The 22,322-nt window shown below is 38.4% G+C and overlaps 2 protein-coding genes across 3 annotated transcripts in view; both read right to left on the reverse strand.

Annotated features, from left to right (window-relative positions):
• tbc1d1 (TBC1 (tre-2/USP6, BUB2, cdc16) domain family, member 1) overlaps positions 1 to 8,799 on the reverse strand; it is a 62,535-nt gene extending 53,736 nt beyond the window's left edge. The window contains exons 1-2 of one of the 2 annotated variants that reach the window (XM_084715404.1): positions 8,345 to 8,799; positions 6,507 to 7,151 (exon numbers count right to left, since the gene is read on the reverse strand). In XM_084715404.1, coding sequence (XP_084571530.1) covers positions 6,507 to 7,115 — 609 coding nt within the window. In that variant the 5' untranslated portion in view covers positions 7,116 to 7,151; positions 8,345 to 8,799. Of the gene's footprint in view, positions 1 to 915; positions 1,100 to 6,506; positions 7,152 to 8,344 lie in introns of those variants that run through there. The other variant, XM_084715405.1, reaches the window with a different exon arrangement.
• Positions 8,800 to 10,038: 1,239 nt separating this feature from the next.
• On the reverse strand, positions 10,039 to 22,033 carry pgm2 (phosphoglucomutase 2). The gene is made up of 13 exons (XM_084715406.1): positions 21,848 to 22,033; positions 18,022 to 18,189; positions 17,559 to 17,750; positions 16,072 to 16,155; positions 15,225 to 15,418; positions 14,864 to 15,053; positions 14,683 to 14,780; positions 13,404 to 13,584; positions 12,990 to 13,083; positions 11,453 to 11,582; positions 11,140 to 11,332; positions 10,438 to 10,571; positions 10,039 to 10,321 (listed from the first exon to the last, which is right to left on the reverse strand). Exons 1-13 carry the CDS (start codon positions 21,920 to 21,922, stop codon positions 10,219 to 10,221), a joined length of 1,836 nt encoding a protein of 611 aa, XP_084571532.1. The 5' UTR covers positions 21,923 to 22,033; the 3' UTR covers positions 10,039 to 10,218.
• Positions 22,034 to 22,322: the final 289 nt, after the last annotated feature.

Raw genomic sequence — 22,322 nt, forward strand, 5'->3', positions numbered from 1 at the left:
CTAATCAAGTAAGTACCTCATCCTTAACATACTCTACTATTAATCAATTATTAATCTATTATTAAATTAATCACATCATCATTTTTTCAGAATAAAAGCCGTTGTCCCCACTTCACCCCCCCCCCCCCCACACACACACACACACACACAACTGCAGCAGACAAACAATAATAAATATTATTTGCAGTACATTTGAACCTAAAATCCCCATCCAATCACCTGTCACATAAATACACATTTACAAATTTCAGTGCATGCATAACAATAAAAAAGTTCAAATACAATCCTGAAAAACTGACAAATTCATCATTATCAAATGTAAATATACTTTAGCTGCCTGCAATATACAAGGATTTAGATCAACTTGTCGTCATCTCTAGAAACTCAGTATCCCTCAATATTTACAACCAACACACTGCCAGAAGCAAACATTCAGTGATGACATTTTCCACCCATTATGTCTTGACCAGTTATGGTAACGTTATGGTACTTGACCAGCTACTGCAGCAGCCAGACATTACATCTAGTTCATGGGAAGCTGGGGAACAGCAGTCTAACTAAGCTATGTAAAAGTTCACTTGGCATTTACAGTCAGACACATTTCACATCAAGACAAACCTGTACGAGAGGTTAGTCAGCTAATATGGTGAAAACTTCATTCTGCGTCAATAATGAGTAAAGAACACGTTATTAGACATGTAACGACTGTTCTGCTGGACTCGTGAAGCTAACAATAACGACAGCTACACTGAGCTAGCTAACTTGTTGAAGTTGGCTGACAACAGGTTGCGCTAATTTGGCTAATGTTAACGCTGGCTAACGAACCACCTCGTTTAACGTTAAGCTAACTGTCCACTTAGCATGGCACGCAAACTACACAAAACCTCATCGACACCATGTTTAAACTTCACTTACATCTTTCTGTTCAGGTTTGATGTTGAACAGGTTGAGTCGCTGAAATCGTGCTTTCATCCCATCCGCCATAAACTTTTACATAAACAAGATCTGAGTAGTTACTTCTCCGAAACTCGTTTCTGACAGTGTGGGACACTTGAATATCATTTCATTGGGAAGTTCATTTTGCTCCCTGAAGCCGATGATCCTGCGGTTAGGCGTCAAGTTGGACAACATGAAACTACGTCATAAATTTCAAAGTAAGATAATTCCAAACACTTCGTATGGATATCTCTCACACACTACACTTTTTGCTTTTATTTTGAAGGCGAATTGACCGACTTCCGACTTTATTTCAGCTAACTCTGGTTAGCTTGGAGCAGCAAAATCCACCAATACGTAAGGAGGATTGGGTGGACACAGTTCCTGTCCCGGGTCAGTCAAACTTTAGGCGGTAGACTTTTGAGTGGATTTCGCCTTATCGTTAAGTCACATTGTGTGTTATCTTCTCAAACAGTCACAGTCTGAACATAATAAGTATTTCCTGTCTGTAGGCAGAGCAGGCCCAATCAAACAGGAATGAATGCCCCTGGGATGCACTGCAGCTGGGAAGGAAGGGTGAACTTCATGGCTCAGAAGTTTCAAACCGTCTTTATGTAAAAATATTTGACAGTTTTATCTTAAGCTCCACAGCCTTGGTACAGAACTGGTTAGGCTACAATTTGTGTATTGTAGCTTACACTAACAGTGTAACATCCAGCAACTGCCATTGACTGTCTCATTTTTGAATGTCTTCAAATTAAATAATATTAAAAATTACTTTAACTGTCATATCTCATCTGTAATTTTTTACCATCGTTTAATGGGCACAACCAGTTGTGATTAAAGAGTGATTCAGTTTCTTTACTTCTATCTTTTTGAAAACACAGGCCTAGTAAATGATGACAAATCTACACTGATCATACTTCTGTAAGACTCAGTTAGGACTGAACAATTAATTGAAATATAGAAATGGCCAAGTTATGGCGTTTCTCCAGATCTTAAAAATCATGTTTGCTACAAATCCCTACAAACGTCACAACATCATGAATTTAATAGTTGTTGGGGGGTTTTTCAGTGAAGATAAAAATTGTCATTATCATTCCCAATATTGCAATTCCAATATCTGTCAAAAATAATCACAATATTACTTTTTCTAATTATATCATGCAGCCCTAGACTCAATCAAAAGCCATTATGAAAAACTAATATTATTTAATAACAAGTGCAAACAATGATATACAACAGTAGAGTATCACATAGCCTTTGATGAATATTCATTAATATAAAGGAAAAGTTTAGATTAGATTAGACTATTGTCAGATTCTTGAGAATTTTTCAGTCACAAGCAAATTTTGTGTCATACACATGAAAAAATGTGGTTACTGGTGTAATATAAAAAGTTTACTGCATATTCAAAAAGTATTTAGCAAATATCTTAGAGGATATTATCTAAAAGAGTATAGTTATGAGTCATTTTCTCACCATGAACCAGGAGTCAAAACAAAACTAGCATCTAGCTCACACTGACATGAGAACACTGATGAAAATAAGGTTATTATTGTTTGTGTGCCTTTTACCACAGTAGCCAGAAATACAAGTACAAGTGATGAAACTGAATGCAGAACTGCCTTTGAACTGGCTAGGTAACAATAGAATACATACAAGTTGTAATAGTGAAATATCTCACCTTTAGTCATCACCAGAATGAGGATAAAGTAGTAGTTATAATAACACTGAATTAAAAAGAATCAAGTTAATAATTGAGTACAAATAATTAGCCTAATTAAGAACTAGTTTGCTTGTTAAATACAAATTAACAGCGACTGGAAAACACTGTAAGAAACAGAAATGCATATAGAAAATGTTCACACTGAAACTGTGAACTTTGTACACGTCAGTGGTGACACCCAGTGGTTACTTTTATGTTAATTGAGGAGAAGCAGGGAAACCTCACAAACCTTCTCAGGCAGTCTCTACTACAGAGGAGCAAGTTACTCTTCATCTCCGGAGGGCTGAAATTATACACCAATCACAGTTACACTTTACTTTCAGCCCCTATATTTGGCATTTAAAAGCACGATATAAACAAATGGTTTATAACACATTATAAAGTAGTTGTAGGCAGACACAAAGACTCCTTATGTGATTATCAGTGCGCAGTGTATGACAATCATTACTTTTACTATGAGGACATACTGTATTTAAAACTGTGTTTTACTAAAGTGTTGTTAACCAGCCTCCACTTATAGGTGAGTACAGAATTATATAGAATTTATATAGAATTATAGTTGTTGGCAAAAAAAAAAAGTTTATATCTGCCTGTGTTGTGAACTGTTTATCAAATGTTTATAAACAGCTTATAAATGCTATGTGCTATGGATGTAATAATCTATAGAATTTGCGATATCACAATTTTAAAATGTCTCCGTAATGGACTTTGATGACATCTAATGAGATATTACATTATTTTATTCTTTTTATTTTATTTTATAAAAGGGCTGCTACCAACTGCTGCATTATTTTTGCTGTGTAATGGTACAAACATAATTCAAACATTCATTGCCAAATACAATTCATGCCAAATTGTGCTCACACTCAACTGGCTAGTTTTATTTTATTTTATTGATTATTTTATTGATTATTTTGGTTTTTGATATTGCAATTAATACATAGTGGAGTTTTTATCATGGTATTATTGTACCATGAGTTTTTGGTAATGTTACATCCCCAGTAAATGGTGGAGTTGATGTAAAGTATTACCAGAATCACTAGTGCAGCAACAAGTACAAATCCCCCAACAATGTGTCTGTGAGGCTGGAGATTAATCCAGTGGTGGTTGTCTGGTTTTTCCTGTGCACCATGTAAGCACTTCACTAAGCGTGGTACCTAATTATCTTACATTACTGGTTTTGCAAATAATACACTGATTTAACATTTAATGTTAACCCTGGGAAAGCCAGAAATGTCACTAATGGTTATACTGTAGAATGAAAATAAATTCTGCACAATCTTTTCAAGATGACAGGCACTAGTATTACTTCAGTAATGTTTTTGAACTTGAGCACCTTTTTCCAAAATGATACAGTCCAAGGATTCATCATAGTCTACTACCATCTATACTGCATGTTGGACAAATGCCACTGCACCTTTAAGCTAAGGCTGTATGTACTAGCACAAATTTGAGCGTTTAACTTTCATGAACTACTTTCAACATCATGGTAGATAAAAAAAAACACATTTAATTTCACACTGGTTCATAATGAGTACACATTTTTTTTTAAGTATTTAGTATTAAGATTTTCTTCTCCTGCAGTGGATTTTTCAGTGCAAACCTAAACATACACACTTGAATGTTTGCTGCACATGAAATTGTGATGAAAATGAAATTGCTGCTAACTGTAACATCACCTCCCCCACTTGAAAGTGACAGTAATCGTGGGTGCAGAGTGTGATTTTTTTATGCACACATGTGTGATTCAGTGTTTCCTGTGTAAAATGTTTATTGATCTGGTGGTATGTGTGGTTTTGGTTCTGAACAGGCAGGGATATTCTTCGTCCCCATGAATACTGATCTATCTATCTATCTATCTATCTATCTATCTATCTATCTATCTATTGGCTGGCGTGTAGAATTTAGTGGCATCTAGTGGTGAGCTAGACTCATGTATAAGAGTGTGCATAAAGACCTGCGGCAGCTGAGAAACACTTGTGGAAAACACGAAGGGTGTATCTAGAGCCAGTGTTTGGTTTGTCCATCCTGGGCTACTGTGATAACACGATGGCCTCCGTTGAAGAGGACCTGTGCCCTTTATAGATATCAACGACTCATTCTAAGGTAACAAAAAGACAATATTATTATTCTCAGGTAGACATTCTTATGAGTATCATATTCCACTTCTGACATCCTCTGCCAATAAATCCTCGTAAATCTTACACACTGGACCTTTCAAGAATAACTTAGCTCACAACGTCTAATAAATATTTAACAAGTCTTGCCCAAGGATTGCAGACATAATTCAGTGAGCATGTAAATGTGTGTGAGCGTGTGTCTAAGCTCAGCGTGACAGAGCTAGAGCAACAGGTGGTCGGCCTGACATCATCATCACATTCTTGAAAGGGCTGAAAAGAGAGAGAGGGAGAACAACAAGCACCAATACACACACACACACACACACACACACACACACACACACACACACACACACACACACACACACACAAACTCCACAACAAACACATCACAACAGGCGCCAGGCCACAGGAAGTGGTTGCCATAGTAACGCAGCTCTACATCCTGCTTGGTTAATGTAAAGCAAGCTCATTTAACTCTCACTCAAGCAGCTGCACACAGAACAAATACCTGCACAGTCATCACAACACATGGTACTCAAGTTTATCTGCATGTGTGCATTTACACCACATACAGTAGATCCAGTGACGTATGTAAACATATTATATTTACAATACACCATACAGTACATGCCGGCCGATCAGATATTTGAAGCCTGTGCAGGTATTTGTTATGTGAGCTCAGACATGTGTGTACGCACCTTGTAAAAAAGCAAGAAAAACAGTCTCAGATGAAGGTCAAGCTGACATTTTGTCTTTTCTGACTTATTTAATTAATTTACTTGGGCATGAAATGCAATGAAGATGTTATCAAATGTCTCTGGCTCGACTCAGACACAGAGGCTGTTGGCAGAGCGTGCCATGTAGAGGAGAGTTGAAAAGATTCGAGGTCAGGAGTGTGTTGGTCAGCAGAGTTGATCAGAATTAGAATGAGGTCTACTGCCAAGTAGGTTTACACATACAAGGAATTTGCCTCGGTGATTGGGTGCATAACAATAAATAAACATAGTAGGTAGGGAAATTCTGTATAAAAGCAAGTACTGCAAGTTCATAACCATAAACATGAAATAGAAAATTGACAATAACATATGGAAAAAATTCTGAAAATATGTCCAACATATTAAAATTCTAATTAGATAGCTGATTTGGCATTTATGTTGTTCTGTAGTGCCATAGCAAGATCAAGTTCCTCTAAGTGGGATTTCATAACAAATATTGATGCGGTCATGCTGAATGCTCAGGCTGTTTTTTTTGTCAATAAATGTCAGGAGATTGTTGCCAGGCTGATCCCTGTTTCTCATGTCATTGTAATTGTCTTCTTTCCGCTCAGAGTCTAATCTGCCAGTCAAATCTCTGTGGACTTTGATAGGCTGAGCTTGTGTTGCTTTGACATAAGGGGTCCCAAGTTATGAGGCTATTCCCCCTTTTTTGCTGTGTTTTGCAATTGTGATATTTTTATTTTAGAGTATAACTGTTCCATTATCACAAGCCATGATAGCATTTGGCTGGTATTGTTGTCAGGCTGTGAATGGGTCATCGCTAAAATAAAGTTCAAGTGGTCCCATGAGTATTGAGTAGTCATGTAACAATGTAGTAATAACTACTGAGTACTCATGGGTTGGATGTCATGTTGAATCACAAGATGGTCTTTAGTTATTTGTTACTTTGCATACACTTGTATATTACTAGTGTCTAATCTCATATTATACACACAGACCTACCTTGGTGCTGTCCCGGCACTGGAAGACATAGCAGGCACAGTGCGGTGCGTCTCTGATCAGGCAGCCAAAGCTGCTGGGCTCCTGGCTGTTGTGAATGAGCTTAGTCACCTGGTGAGGACGACATTCAAACAGCACTGTGTGTGTCAGCGGGCTCCAGACGTCTCCCTCTCCCAGAACGGACACACATCTCACCCATGATGCTGACACACACAGGAAAACTGTCTGAGTAGGGGTAGAAGGGTCCAACTGTCCAGACCGCAGCCCAGCACCCAGCTCTTTCTCTGCAGGCTGATGAGACCTGCTGATCTCAGCCACCACCCAGGGCAACATGGCCATGGTGGTCAGGTGGTGGACCAGCAGAGAACCGATCAGTGTCAGTTTGTATTGTACCTCTTCCTCCTTTTCCTCTCCTTCTTCCTCGACCTTTTCCCCCCATGTCCCCCTCCTAGCAGAGGTGAGTTTCTCAGGACACAGTTTGGAAGAGCTGAGATGTGAAAATGAAGGACACGAGTGGTGGTTTGGAGTCAGTTTAGGTTGTGGTTTGTTAGAACTTCCTGCCTTAGGAGGTTCATCTCTTCTGGGCTTCACTTCAAAGTAGAGTCCCTCCATGGCAGACTCGAGGCAGCTGTGTGCCTCTGCTTTCACCTGTAAAACATCAGTTAGACAGAGACACTGAGTGCATTTACACCAGAACCAGTATGCTGGTTTTTGGAGTATCCTGATTTTGTTTTCCACATGTTAACGTCATATCCTGGTTTCAGATACCTGGATGAGGCCTTATCATAGTTTTTAGAGACCTATATGCTACATGGAGTATTTAATGCACCAAATTAGTGTTATTTTAAGCAACACTGTTCTTCATCAGACACTGATGATCAGAAACTTGGATACTACTAGAATCACATATACAGATATGAATAACCAGGTTCTTGTGGTCCATGTAAACATCATAGAGCAATGTACAAACTGTACGTATCTCATAGGATTTAAAAGAAATGCAAAGATACTATACACACATTTTTTTTGCAGATGTGCAGTGTTCTTGGATGTGTGCTCCACTTTTGTCACCTGCCCAGAACCAGTCCTGCAGTGTAGTAGTCACAAGGTCATTTGGAGGATACTACAAAATGACCACCTGGTGTTGTTTACCCAACCAGAACTAAAACTGACCTAGACTTTTACAGCTTCAAGGACACAAAAACACATGACAGCTGAACTACGAGGATCATATTTGGCAAGTCGTGTGCGTGTCAGAGAGAAGGACAGAGGTGCAGCTGACCTCCCCTGCCCTACTGTACGTACTCAACAAACCTAAACGACATTATAATAACTGTAATCACTGATACAGAGGCGCTGCGTTACAATGTTTATGTGAAACCTTTGGGAGAAAGGTACACGCACAATCGAAACGTTAGGGGCAGGATATGATGTTTATGATGAGAAACACATCATAGCAGTTATGAAATCAAAACATCAACATCAAATTACAGAGAAATAAAACGAGAGCGGTTGCTTACGTACCTCATATTTGACCTTGCAACATAAAAATCCTCAACTTAACCCAGCTGGGACAGCGCAGCACACAATATAGGTCGCTCTGCTGCACCACAACAGCAACGGAAGTTAGAATGGTGTTTTATTTCCGAGCAGCACAGCCCCACATGCTTGATTTCGCCGGTTATTGCGATTTTACGCACGGAACAAGTTATTTTTACGCACGAGGTTGCGCAGCTACCAAAGCGCGCATGATTAATGTATGTTATCCCCAAAGTGAGCAGTAGGTATTTTAGTCAGTTTAACATGACTTCCTCTGCTCGTCATGCCGCCAGTCCCCTTACCTGCTCACTGTGGTCCTGTCCGATGTGTGTAGCGTGGAAGGAGGTTGTACGTTCACGCACACGCAGACACAGAAAGAGAGCTTTACACAGCCCGAGCTGTGTCTAGTTTGAGTTAAATATAGAAGACAGGGCAGATCCTACCTCCCCGATGGGGCATGACAAGTGCATGCTGCATGCATGCGCTGCCGGAGGATGCAGGGGTGTATGTGTCTGTGTGTGTCTGTTTTGTGCTTGTGTATGTATTTTATCCTTCTATATCTGTCACCACATGCATTGTTAGAAGCCGTTTTTATTGAGTAAAATTGTATCTTTTCTGCACAGTATTTTGGAATACAAGGCACATAAGATAAAGCTGCTAATTACACATTTCTGAGTAGGCATTCAAGATCACTTAAAGGAACAGTTCACTCCAAATTCAGGAATACATTTTTCTCCTCTGGCCAGTAGTGTTATTGAAACATTAACACTATAGATTGTTTTGGAGGTATAATATTAGAGATGTCTGCCCTCGAACATATTGGAACTTAATGGCACTAGTGCTCAAAAACTCAACAGCAATGACTCCTTCCGGAAATTATGACCCGATTACTCAAGATAATCCAGAGACCTTGTTGTGAGCAGTTTGATGTAGAAACTAGCTTCTTTTTTTTACCAGGATGTAATGATTCATGGTGTACTCCTCAGCAAAGCTGTGACTTCTGTCCTAGAGTAGATGCGCACTTCCTTCGGCACAGTCATACGGTTGATGTTTGGTAGAAAGTAAATAGTTCCTATATGGAACTGTTCCTAACAAGGTCTGTGGATTATCTTGAGTAACTGGACAACAATTTCTGGAAAGACACACTGCTGTTAAATGTATGTAAAAGTATCAAATTTATTTATTTATTTTGGTGCTTTGAGCACAAGTTGACATCTAGTTCCATTACATTAGAGAGAAGGTAGACAACTCCATGGCTAACATCTCCAAAACATGACAACTGACACCAAAACCAGTTGTATAAAAAGCACTAGAAGAACGAAAAAAATTGTGTTTTTGATTTTGGGGGTGAACTATCTCTTTCAATACTGGGAAGTAAAACAGCCAGAGTTGCATTTATGGTGTCAAGAGTCCCTTGATTGTTGACAACTATTTGTTTCAAGTAATAATGAGCAGTTGATGTATTTGAAAAAATTAATTGACAACATCTCCACCTGGTGGTGGTCTAACGACTCTACAATGACAAGACTTCCACATCCTGCATTAAATTTAAAACTTGAAAATATATTCCATTGTTTTACCTTGTTATCATCTCAGATACTACACATTCAAAGTTTAACAGCAGTTTACAACATCATTTACACTTGCAACATCAGTTTCAGCAGTTCTCATTTACACTCTTATGTAATTCTTCATATTAGCAGCCCGAAACAACGTGGAATGCATAATTGTTACAACGAGTATACAGCAAGGTGTGCATTTAAAATACCAGTAAGACAAGAGGAATGACTCTCTCTGCTGTAGAATGGTGGAGAGTTTACAGTTGTGGTTTATAATCTCCAGCGGAGGAAAAGTGAATCCAAAACATTTAGCTGTTTATTGTAATTGCTGGGTGTAAGACTGGATCTGGATCTTCAACTCAAGAACATATGAGTGGCTAAACAAAGTCAAAGTGGAGGTTAGATGTTGCTATTGACCCTGCAGACAATTTAAATAACAGTGTATCTGGTCCAACTATCAGAAAACAGGGGGTAAAAGGTATTAAATAATTTGTAAATCAGAAGAAAGCCCGTATTAAATCAAGAATCACTTCTGGATTAATTAAGACATTTTGTGAAATGCTGGTCAGAGATTGAGTCACAACTGGTCCTGAAGGTGATTGCACGTCTCATCAGTGCTACTCCGGCTTTGGCTGCAGCTTATTCTTCTCTGGTTCGAAGAAGTTTTCAACAATGGCATCAACTAAGTCATCCAGTTCTTTCTTCAGCTGCACCATGTCACTGTGAAGAGACCCAGACGGGAAAACAAAACATTACATAATGAGGTAACTGTGCTGAGATTAACTTGGGTTGCCATGTGTGGTTGAGACATTTGGAGCCTGCTGTCTGTGACCCACCTGTTACCAGGGGCAGCACATAGTTCAGTGTAGTATTTGATTTTTGGCTCAGTGCCACTGGTCCTCATGGTGGCGACACCGCCGTTTGAAAAGGTGAAGGTGATCATCTGACTGGAACTGGAGGTGGGAAGAATCTGGGACACAAGAGGAGGGAGTGGATTGGTGGAAAAAAAAGATCTCAAAGGAACATGTGTTTGGAAGGATAGCTAAAGGTCTTAAAACATTCTCCATGTACACCATTAATGTGCATATAAACCAAGTATGCACTGACATTCTATTTCTGTGTGTATTTCTGAAACTACTACTGCAGGAACTACCCTTCTGCAACAAATAATTTAAAAACTGAACCTGGAAATGTGGGTAACTGAAAACATCCACAGCTCAGCTTTAAAGGGATAGTTCAGATTATTTGAGGGTCTGTATGAAGTACTCATTGAACACTGAACTTGTGAATATCATATTCAATTTCTGTCATATTCTGCCACTAGATCCTCCTAAATCTTACGCACTGAACTTTTAAAATTCTACTTAAGATATCAAATCTCAAACTACACTGTTGTCACAGTCATGGCTATTTTCATAGTTTAGTATTTGCAGACAACATAACACTCTTGCTGTTCAAAGGGCCAAAACTGCAGATCAAGACACAAACAAAGCCAAAGGTTTGTTGTGCTCTGAGCGAATTCACTTGTATGTACTTACAGCCTTATTATCGGGCTGATTGCTATCATAGCCGGTGGTCAAGTCTCGGACAGCAGAGATGGCGAAGCGACCACATTCAGTGGGATATGAGCCCTTCTGGCCGCTGTAGTTGCGCAGGCGCTCAAACAAGCTGCGGATCACAGCCTGGTCATGGCAGATGAAGTAAGAGTTCTTACTGATGTGGAAGCCATATCTGACAATGAGAAGTAGAGAGATAGATAGAGTTAAAGTCTGCGGTTTCAATTAATGTGTTTCAATATTAGAAATCAAAGCCAGATGAGTGTAATGTACAGATACAGTATGTGGGTCTTACTCTTTATAGATGCTAGTGAGTTGTTGAGAAAGGCTTGTTTTTTTCGTGGCCAGATAAGAAATCATCTCTCCTGCTATGGCAGCAGCACTCACTCCATCCTTGTCCAATACAGAGGGACTACACATATACCCTGCAACACACACACACACACACACACACACACAGACACACACACACACACACACACACACACACACACACACACACACACACACACACACACACACACACTTCTAGTTAATCCCCAGTGCGTGTAGATTCCAGCTGCTGTAGTCACTTGCTTCTTTTACTCACAGTACATGCAAAGGCATGCGATTCCAATTATAGCATCATAATCATGTTATATGGGAATGTTCAACACTATGTGATGTTGTCTGTGTGTGTGTTTGAATGAATCTCTGTCATATTAACCCCAAATAACCTTTAACCAAGTTCATGCTCAAAAATAACCAAGACCAAGGTCCTCAATTGACATGTCTGACATTTTAATACCTTCGCTGATTGATTTCATAAGAGACCAAGCATGTACAACAGGGTTAGAAAATTGACGTGAATACACATTTGCTGCTTAATGTATAGTCAGGCTGCTGAGGGAGGCCACAAAGCAAACTTCTGAGGATGAAGAAGTGAGCTTGGAGTTGACTTTGGGAAAAGAAGAACAATTATGGCCCCAACAGCAGAAACTGTTAAAGGTTATACTGGTTATGCTGGTTATACTAAAAGGAACCATGACTCCTGATTACAGATGAAACTTCATATTTTTATTCCAAGGAACTGTTAGGAATTAACCATTCTACATCTTTTAATAAAAAAATCTGTTCCAATTCTGTAAATCTGACTTTGAAGATATGCATTGAACACTTTTTGGATCACTATCAAAACATAGCGTGCATCGAATTAAATTTTTTTAACCATGTGCCCTCAAACAAAACTACTTGGTGAATTAAGAAATAGATGTCCTCACATTTGAAATAGTACTATATTATTAGGGAAAAGATTTATTTTTTAATTGAAAGGAATAGACTAATTGACACTACCCAGTTTTCCTTCTTATTCAAAACATTACTTTATGTCAGAATCTTAAAAGGCATTATTATATAGTTTTTATGCTACATTTTTCCTTTTATTTAATCACAACGATATCAGTGACATTTTCATATTGGCACATACATGCAGGTCTTATTCAGGTGGGTTGTTCTCGGAGGCCAGAACTGACTTCCATGCACACTCTTGCTGGCCTGTTTCTATCAAGCGAGGTTTCTCAGCAGGCTTCACCCCAGTTTAGACCATGTGAGCCAGCAAAAGGATTTTGTTGTTCTTGTCCTTGAACTGATCCCAGATAAATTTACATCAGATACGGCAGATCAAATTAACGCAGCTTGTGACATCGTGCAGATCATTATGTGAGCAAACTCTTACAATGTGATGCCCCAGAGAATTAACCAGAACCAAATTCCTATGATTATGCCACTGGACAATTTGTGTGTGTGTGTGGGTGAGTGGGGGAGTATAGGAGTATATATGTGTGTGTGCATACCTATGGCCTCCTCAAATGCAAACAGCACCATCTTGCCCTGGTCCAAAAGGTCTCTAGCTCTGTTTCCCATCCACTTGAATCCTGTTAGAGTTTCCTGTTCAAAAAGTGGTGACAGTAACCATGACGTGTAGTTTGAAATGTTAACTCTTAAATTACTATTGCTGAAACTATTTGTTCAGATCTAATTTATATTTTCATCCTCAGTCGCTGTCACCTGCATTTTGTTTAATCTGAAATCTACTGCAACATACAGCCAGATTCAAGATTTGTCATCCATTAAGGAAATTCAAGTAAGATAAATTATGAATGAGTAAACAATGCTGAACAAAATGCAGTAGTGTTAACTTCTTGACTCCTTTCTCCACCTTTGTTTTGTTTTGAAGCAAATTACAGTCTTGAACTTGAGCGTGTTACCTCAAAGTGGAAACCTTCCTTGAGCGCGATGGCGCGCAGTATCTTGGATGAGACGGTGCTCGACAGCATGTATATGCTTTTCACAGCAGCAGCATCAGAGTTTTGCTGTTTCCAGCAGCGGAACATCCACCAGCCAAGCAAAGCTCCCAACTCATTACCAGTGAACACTCGCCACTGACCACTGACAGGGAGGGGGAGAGAGAGAGAGAGAGAGAGAGAGAGAGAGAGAGAGAGAGAGAGAGAGAGAGAGACAACAAAACCCTTATAAATCACCAGTCTGTGACGTTCAAAGCATTTCCACTGTCATAATAATGATGATGTGTTCTTGTCACGGCCATAGCCCACTCGGAAGACAATGACATCATCTACCCCGTTGTGGTTCTGGAAAGATTTTGTGTACTAGGGAGAGAAAAATAGGATCTTTTTTTCATTCATTCATTCATTCATTTTCTGTAACCGCTTATTCCGTAAGGGTCGTGGGCTGCTGGAGCCTATCCCAGCTGACAGTGGGCGAGAGGCGGGGGGATCTTTTCTTCCTTTTTTTTTAAATTAAAAACCTGCACACAGTGCTGGTAAACAAAAAGTCAGTGAGCTCTGTCTGGTTCTGCTATGCTGGAAGCCAAATTTCAGCCAGGGAACTGTCTTCAACAAACACTTTTTTCTTTTTTGTACCTTGAGTATTTTTGGTGCAATCAGATGTATTTAAGTATTTTATTGTTCTAACCAATCAATATTGGTGAGAACCTTACAACTACAATTACATGGATAGATGTCAAATTTGTCTGTTTCTGGCAAGAAAATACAATTTCAATAAAAAGGGGTTTTAATACTACATTTTTTAAATTTGAATTAGAAGGCTTTCACGTAGCATTTAGACAAAGACGCATTTTATTGAACAGCTATGTAAATAACTGACTGTGAAAAAATGTAAATATTAAAAAATGATTCACAGTTTCTTTTGGTGGCTAGCTTAAAAACTGTGAAGAGATGGTTTTACTAGAGGAGGTTTTGACTCCTCAGTATTTCTAAATCCTAGGCTACTGCCCTCAGTCTAATTTATTCTTTCCACCCCCTTCCATAAAGATGCCTCGTCAACTCATCTTCCAAAATTAAAAACTCTTTCACAAAAGAGTGTGAAATTCTTGCACTTTATGTGATAAGGCACATAACCACCTGGTATTTTTCAGTTCAACACCCTTAACATGTTTAAGGACGGAATTATCATTGTATTATTAATGCAACATTACAACATAACTATTGTATACACATAATCACAGACCTCTCCTGCTTTTCAGCCATGGCCAGTCGATCAGCATCTGGGTCATTTGCCAACACAACAGAGGCCTCCTCCTTCTCTGCCAGTGCAAACGACAGTGTCTGCAAAACACACACACTTAAGTACATTACACCTGCACCTAAAACACACCATCTATATGTACATGTGACCGTTCATAACATACCAAGACTCCCTCTCCCTCCTCAGGATTGGGATATTTGACAGTGGGGAATTCAGGGTCGGGATCTTTCTGTTCCTCTACACCATACGGAGGGCGAAGGTCAAATGCCTTGAAAGCTGATTGGACGAATGAATGGCCGACACCGTGCACAGACGTATGCACAATTTTCACCTCTGAACTCTTGTTTATGTCCCTGTGAAGAAAGACGCTTGAGTCAAAACAATTTTTCCTTTTGTTTTCACATGTCCTTCTTTGTTGCTCCCTTCATCTCTGTAGTATTATGTGTGTGTGTGAGAGTCCTTGTAAAGCCTGCAGTCTTTTTAAATGGTATATGCTGCTGAACAGGTAGTTATCTATGGCACACCTGTGATGACAGTGTTTCTGGATGGCTTTGAAGTATTGCGTGTGGATGTCCTGGTAGGGATCTTTGAGCAGAGGGCTCTTCAGGGCCTCCTCTGTGTTCCAGGACTCGGGCCAGGGCTCCAGGTTCTCCTCTATGGCCTTGGAGATACCTTTGTCATGAGGGGACACAATCTGGGCTCCGTTCTCCCAGTACACCTGAGGCACACAGACACAGCCGTATGAAACTGTTTCAATTTAATACTGATGCCTCTCTGACCTACGCAAGCAAACCAGACCCTTCAGTGAGACGATTATTTCTATATAATTATACTTAATGCCTGGCACTGAGTCTGATTCTCCTTGAAATCAGATTAAACAATTTAAAGCATACAGACCAGAAGTATCTTTACATTTTCCCAGGCAAAGTTACTTTGACTGGTATGTTAGCCAGTTAAAAACAGGAGGAGGAAACTTCCTTGTATCAGCTTTAAAAATCTTAAAATGTATTCAAATTGCTTGTTATGCTCCAGTCCAAATTCAGTTCACTATATAGGGCACATAAGAAAAAGAAAAATAGCAAAATCCTCCTATCTGAGGAGCTGGTACCAGAAAAATAAGTTTTGTTTGTAAAAAGTCTTGAAAATGATTAATCAATTCTGTATAAATTTTCCATCGAAAAACTGATCAATTAATCAGCCAACTGCTTCCACTCTACACTAAACAAGATCTATCAAATCAAACAAGCTGTGGTGGACAGTTTACATTTTCAAAACATCCAAATATGAATCAGGGCCAGAGTCAACAAGTTAATTTAAATGATAAACAGAACAAACAAATAAGTCTGTAAGTAAGAAAATAAAATGTGTTACCTTGTAGCCATTGTCCTGTTTGGGGTTGTGAGAGGCAGTCACCATGATGCCAGCACACAGACCCAGGTGGGAAACAGTGAAAGGCTGCAGGGAGAGAAAAATGTCACTTTTCCAATACACAATGTGATCATACTACACGTAAAATATAAAGCATGTTGCAAGCCAAAATAATGCAAATAATCATCAAACCAAAATCAACTTTGAGGGACTCATGTGAGTAAGTTTATGTGCATTTTTCTCCTTATCATCCTCTGTCAGTGTTAACTTTACTGTGCTGCAAACAGGCCTTCTCTACCATAAACCTACTACTACAGTACTACTTTCTTACTACGATGTATATTTCTTTCTTATAAACTTCAGTGAATGTCTTCTTGCAGCAGGACACGCACAGGGACAAAGTGAAAGTGAAAGTAGAATCACTGCCTCTCTGTTATATGACAACCAGTCAAGTTGCAGTTTACATCCCTGTCTGTCCAAACTCATCTAGTATGTGTATTGAAGGAATTTAAGAAAAAAGTTACATGTAATACTTTGGCAAAATGGAGGTCATCATTAAATTGACATGTATGATTCCAGTGAATAATTTCCAGTGATAAACATGCTGTCTTCACTCTGTTTTTACAGAGGAGTACAGACGATGAATAGAGAGCCAAACATTATAATATCACAGTGAAGTTGAATTTAAGATATACTATTTCATCACTTTATCATTTTATCCTATTAGATATTTGTGTAAAATTTTGTCATTTAAGTAGCTGTTGCTGGTGCAGAGACATAAAAATAAAATACACACTTTCATAAAGCTGTATTTGTCAGTAAAAAAGACCAAAATCAATTGTCTGACTCTGTGTTTCGTGAATTACACAAACAAAATGAGTAACATTAAGTGAGAATGATGAAAGAAGCCAACAGTAATCCTAACTGACTGTTTGCAGCTGTGGGCCTGTGGGTCATTCTGTGTTTAAAATGGTCAAAACACAAGTTGCTGCATGCATTCATAAATAAAACGTTGTTTTATCACTGTCATGTTGCAAAGGAAAGGCAGGTAAGTATCACTAAGTAATTGGGATCAAGATTAAAAAAAACAAAACAACAAAAGCCTTGGTCTGTGCTGCAAAAACAATATCTGCTCAATTTGCATGCACAGTATAAACATTAAGTCATGTAAATGTTGGCCCCTTCCCCACTATAACCTAGTGAATCATATATGTGTTATGCAACCTGTTGCATACAAAGGCGAAGTGTGTTTTTTGAGTGGAATTTGCCCTGTAGCTTCTGTCCAGCTGTCATCTGCTACACTAGCTAACCTGACACCAGACAAACTGGTCTGAGTTTTTTCATGTGTGAAATTAAATGTTTAAAATGTAACAGGAAGCAGTAAAATTATACTTCTGTCCTAATATATTACATCATCTGTGACTGTGACTGCAATGTCCAAAAAAAAAAAAAAAACCAAATGAGGAAATTATGGGAGTTTAAGTGATTACCACAAAGGGTGTAGGGGTGATGTCAGAGAAGAGGTGGACAGGCACCCCTCGGCTTATGAATACAGCTGCAGCCAGACTGGCGAAGCGCTTGCTGCTGCCCCCGCTGGGAGGGTGGGCCCGGGCGTCATAACCAATCACCACCCCTCGCTCTTTAAGGTTCCCAAAACTCTCCTCCAAGTAGTGACAGAAACCCTGTAAAAAGAAGAAGAAGAAAGGAAGTGAAAGGATGTTTGTAATCTGCAGTTTAGGCCGTGTAACAACAGCAACAGGAAGTCAGTGAGAAAAGCATCTGCACTGAGATCCTACAATGATTTTTAACAAGATGGTTGCATGCGAGTTACGCAGTCAACCATCAGAGTCTTGACTGCTTCAAACAGCAGAGAACAATGATCAATAATGTGTATGTCTGACTTTGCATGTGACTCGATGCTTTATGTGCGGATCAGTTTATCTATTAACCAACCTGTGTGGTCTGGATGATAGTGAGGTCATTCATACAGGATATGCCGGGGCCCATGGCTGCTCTCAGACCTGCTGTACCAAACTCCATCCTGGAGGAGAAACATTTCTTCAGAGCCTCCACCGCACCTTCTTTCACCATCTCCTTTACCAATGACACTGTTTTGGGGTTCTGGGAAGAAAAACATGCCCTTATTTTGTTATACACATGGATAAATCTCACACTGATTACCACAGAGTTTTGGATCACAGGTTTGACAGAATCAGATGTCTGAATATTCCAAGTTATACTTTTGGAAATTATGAGCTGCAGGTATTACTATTTTCTGATGTTTGACTTAAATAAAATAAACATTAGATTAATTAATAATGACAGCAAATGCTTAAGTCTGTTTAATTCCATAGTTATATGTGTAGAATGACCACACACATTTCTGATGTAAAAACAGTGTATTAAGAGTGAAAATTCTAGAATAAAATAAATAAATAAATAATGACAGTAATCAACAATTGCACTTAATGTTCATAAGGGACAAAAACAAACCTAGTTGGGGCACCAAGATGTTAAACAAAATTAAGACAAAAACTGGCTTTTTAAATGTCACATTAGAAATTTAACTGCTTATGATTACCTGATCTATAACTGCAAACTGATCTATAACTGCAAACTAACTGCAACAAATCAGATATTTCACATTTTAAAGTTTTAGCTATTTTACTTAAAAAAGAACTTAACAATTAACTGAACTTAAAGAATAAGAATAATTGGAAAACTGGGAAAATGACAAAGGACGCAAAATACAATGTAAAGTAGGAGCTTAAGTGCACAGCTGGCTTAACTTTGTATGAATAATTATTTGAAGAAGTATGAAGAAAAGTGGGAAATGGTCAAATGAATATGAATGGGATTTAAAAATGGAATAAAATTCATAATGTATGAATGATATGAACATTTTAAGTTTCAATGACATTTCTAGCTCAAAGCATGAATGAGTAGATCAGACTGGAAAAAAAACTGCCAAAGTGTGAGGATGTAGAAGTCCTACAGTGTTTCAAACTGAATTAATTATTAAAAACTACATTGGGTGTGTTTTCCCAGCAGAAATCAAAGGTTGTCATGGTGATGGTAGCTGGTGTTTGAACTCCTGATGCAGAGATTTCATTTCATAGAGATTTTAGCTGAGGTACACCTCTTATGATCCTGTGTCTAGCTCAAAGACCGCAACTTCTATTGCCTAAATGGTGATATCTTAAGAAACAGGAGGTCAGGCTAATGTGATGATTGGAGCATGTTAGGAAAATGGCTGTTTTCTGTTTTTCTTCCTGAAAATATCAGTCTATATTTGAGTTTCGCAGCAATTACTTGGCACTCCTGTCACTTGGAGGCTCACATCATCAAATGTGTAAGTCTGCTTATATGTGCAGAACCAGCGCAAATTTCCCCACATTTTGATGTAAAAATACTGTATAAAGACTGAAAATTATGGAAGTGAGAGCAGGTTGAAAGAAAATTTTGAAGACAAGTTTACAGCTCCACTCCACTCTGATGGCACAGCCCTGAACACTCCACCCCACACACACTGATGTAAAAATCTGAGGAGAATTGAAAATAGTATGAAACTTGAAACTGCTTGTGTAAAAAGTATGAATGACATGAAAAAGTTGAATTTATGTGAGGTAGTCCAAAGTGTCATGAATCTTTGAAAAATTGAAGCTAGTTTTTGTGGAGTTTTATCTTGAGTTAAAAATGTGTGAAAGATTCCGGTCATTAATTTTAATGAGAAAAAAAGTATGAAAGGTATGAATGAGAAAAGTAATAATATAGGCGAATATTTTATTGCTTGAGTTTCTACGTTAAAAATTGTGTAAAAAGCAACATTGTAAGAAATGCGTTTGAATACTAATATAGATTTTTTTTTACATAGATGAACATACATTGTCAATGCTTCCAGCATTCACACCAATTAGCTGGCTAGTTAACACTTTAACACCTGCAGAAATGTTGTCATAAAGTGAAAAAAAATTAAATACTCACCAATTATTGTTTTGTTAATCAACTAATTGATTAATCGCTTTAGCTCTAGTCTAATTCAGATTATGCAGATCGTCGCTGAAAAGCTTACACAGGATTTTTGAGCTCCTGAGTGACTTAGAAGCAAAATTCAGGTATCTTCATCAACTATGGTGCATTTTGTTGTGAATGAATGATGTATCTATTTTCTGAATACAGATAAACCCTTCCTAGTTAATTATCTTGTTACAAATGGCAACTATAAATACAAGAGTTGGATACGTATTATGATGCTTCCTATTCAAATGGGCCACTGAGCTGCCATAATGCAATTATCCTGAAACTAATGAGCAAGGCTCCCTTTTCCAGTGTGACCTGATTGGTGGCATCCCATGCCTCTTTAAGACCATGAATGACTCTGTTTGTGTTGGTCATATGGCAGGATGTATGTTAGTGTGATCACAAATCTGTGTGTGCCCTGACCCTGGCCATTTCTCTGTTAAATTACTAATGATCAGTATATCAGTCTGCCTGGATGAAGTCTATTGACCTTTTAATGAGGACAGCAAGGAGGAAGAGGAAATGTGGCACATGGCTTTCATATTTGTTTAATATAATTACAATACAAAATAAAAGAATTTTCCTCCATGCCAGCTACATAAACCGATAATTCGGTTGTCTGTTATATCCATATATTTTCCTAAGTTATATCCTAGGCTAAGCTTTTTCACTAGGTGACGTTGAAGTAATTAGAAGGAGAAAAAGTTAACTTGTTGAGTAAACACTTATTTATTATTTGATATTAACTCTTGGTTAATGTCAGCGCGACTTAGCAATTTACACTCACTTGAGCGTATTATCTTCATGCTACTTTATACTTCCACTCCTCTACATTTCAGAAGTAAGTATTGTACTTTTTCTCCACTACATTTATTTGACAGCTTTTTTGCTAGATATTTTACAAATTAAGATTTCTGCACACAGAATGAATGAAAATGTAAAAAAGGAAAGAAAAAAGGATTATTTCAATAATTTTAATTAATTTTAATAATTTGGAGGTTAAGGTTCTGGGTTGGGCAAAACAAACATTCTGAAACTACAGTATTTTCTTAATTTTATAATCTAATCAATCAATTAGAATAATTAATTAACTGACAATGAAAATAATCATTAACCTGCACTCCTGTACAAAATAACTCAAAATGTACTCCACTTCAACCAACAGTAAAAATCCTGGTTTCACATTAATGCATAAGTAATAATAATGGACTTTTATAATGCTATACTAGTCACATTACTTTTCACACTTAAAGTACATTCCTTATTATACTTACATATTATTACTTAAATGTAATTTTCACTGCAGGACTTGGACATGTAATGGAGTATTTTTGCAATGTGGTATCAGTACTTCAACTTAAGAAAAGGATCTAGATACTGCCTTCCTCACTGCGAATTGTACACTGCCTAATTAGATTACATAGTCCTTTCCAGGACATGTTTCTTCAAATTATCAATAAGGGTCAAACGTGTAAAATAAAGCCTCAAAGAGCCTAATGCCACATTACTTAGTCATTGCAGTGAGAGATTTGACGTTACGTACGTTATATTCTTCCTATTTGTCCTAATGATATAAATAACCCCACGTTATTACTACAGAGAGTTTACGCTACATATTGTGATATTCGTATAGCATCTTGATAGTAACAGGAAGCCAGGCTCATACATACCGACAGGTGATATTTAACGTACAGTAGGTGGATGTTACACCACATCAGAGCTACAGCACATTAAGCTAGCTCGCTAACTGTCAGCTTACCTTGTCATACTGCAGCCACAGACTGACAGCCTGGTCCAGCTCCGTGTCTCCAGTTGCGGACGAACCGTTTTCCATTTTTCCTCTTAACACGAGTCACTATCCAGCTGTGGTCATGCGAGGTGAATACGCTCACTCTGTGGCCTTGTCCAACACAGAACGGGAACTGCAACGGTGGACGTGACGACTTGTCTGTCCGCGACGCGGGGCGGGGCGACGTAGTGCGTCACGAGTTTCTCATCTGTTGCGTTCATGGGTCGTCGCAAATGTGGGTTTTCCTGCCAAAAAGCCTTCACTAACTGTATCAATAAGTGGCGAGTGCAACTTGGATAATTGAAATCTCTTTGTGATATCTTGTAGCGGTGGAAAATACCAAAGTACATCTATTCATGTACTGTTCTTATAGTACTTAATTTTGAAGCACTTTTACTGTACTTTATTATGTAGTATTCCAACTCTTCATACTTACTCAACTGCT

This window comes from Lutjanus erythropterus, chromosome 3, assembly GCF_056507025.1.
Source record: "Lutjanus erythropterus isolate fLutEry1 chromosome 3, fLutEry1.hap2, whole genome shotgun sequence".
NCBI lineage: Eukaryota > Metazoa > Chordata > Actinopteri > Lutjaniformes > Lutjanidae > Lutjanus > Lutjanus erythropterus.

Excerpts from the sequence above, each read along its gene's own strand:
- pgm2 (XM_084715406.1), bottom strand. The coding sequence starts at position 21,922 with ATGGAAAACGGTTCGTCCGCAACTGGAGACACGGAGCTGGACCAGGCT. Across the intron at positions 13,585-14,682 it reads ATGGCTGAAAAGCAGGAGAG|TGGTCAGTGGCGAGTGTTCA; the intron begins GTCTGTGATTAT and ends CCTCCCTGTCAG. Across the intron at positions 11,583-12,989 it reads TGCATTTGAGGAGGCCATAG|GGTATATGTGTAGTCCCTCT; the intron begins GTATGCACACAC and ends TGTGTGTTGCAG.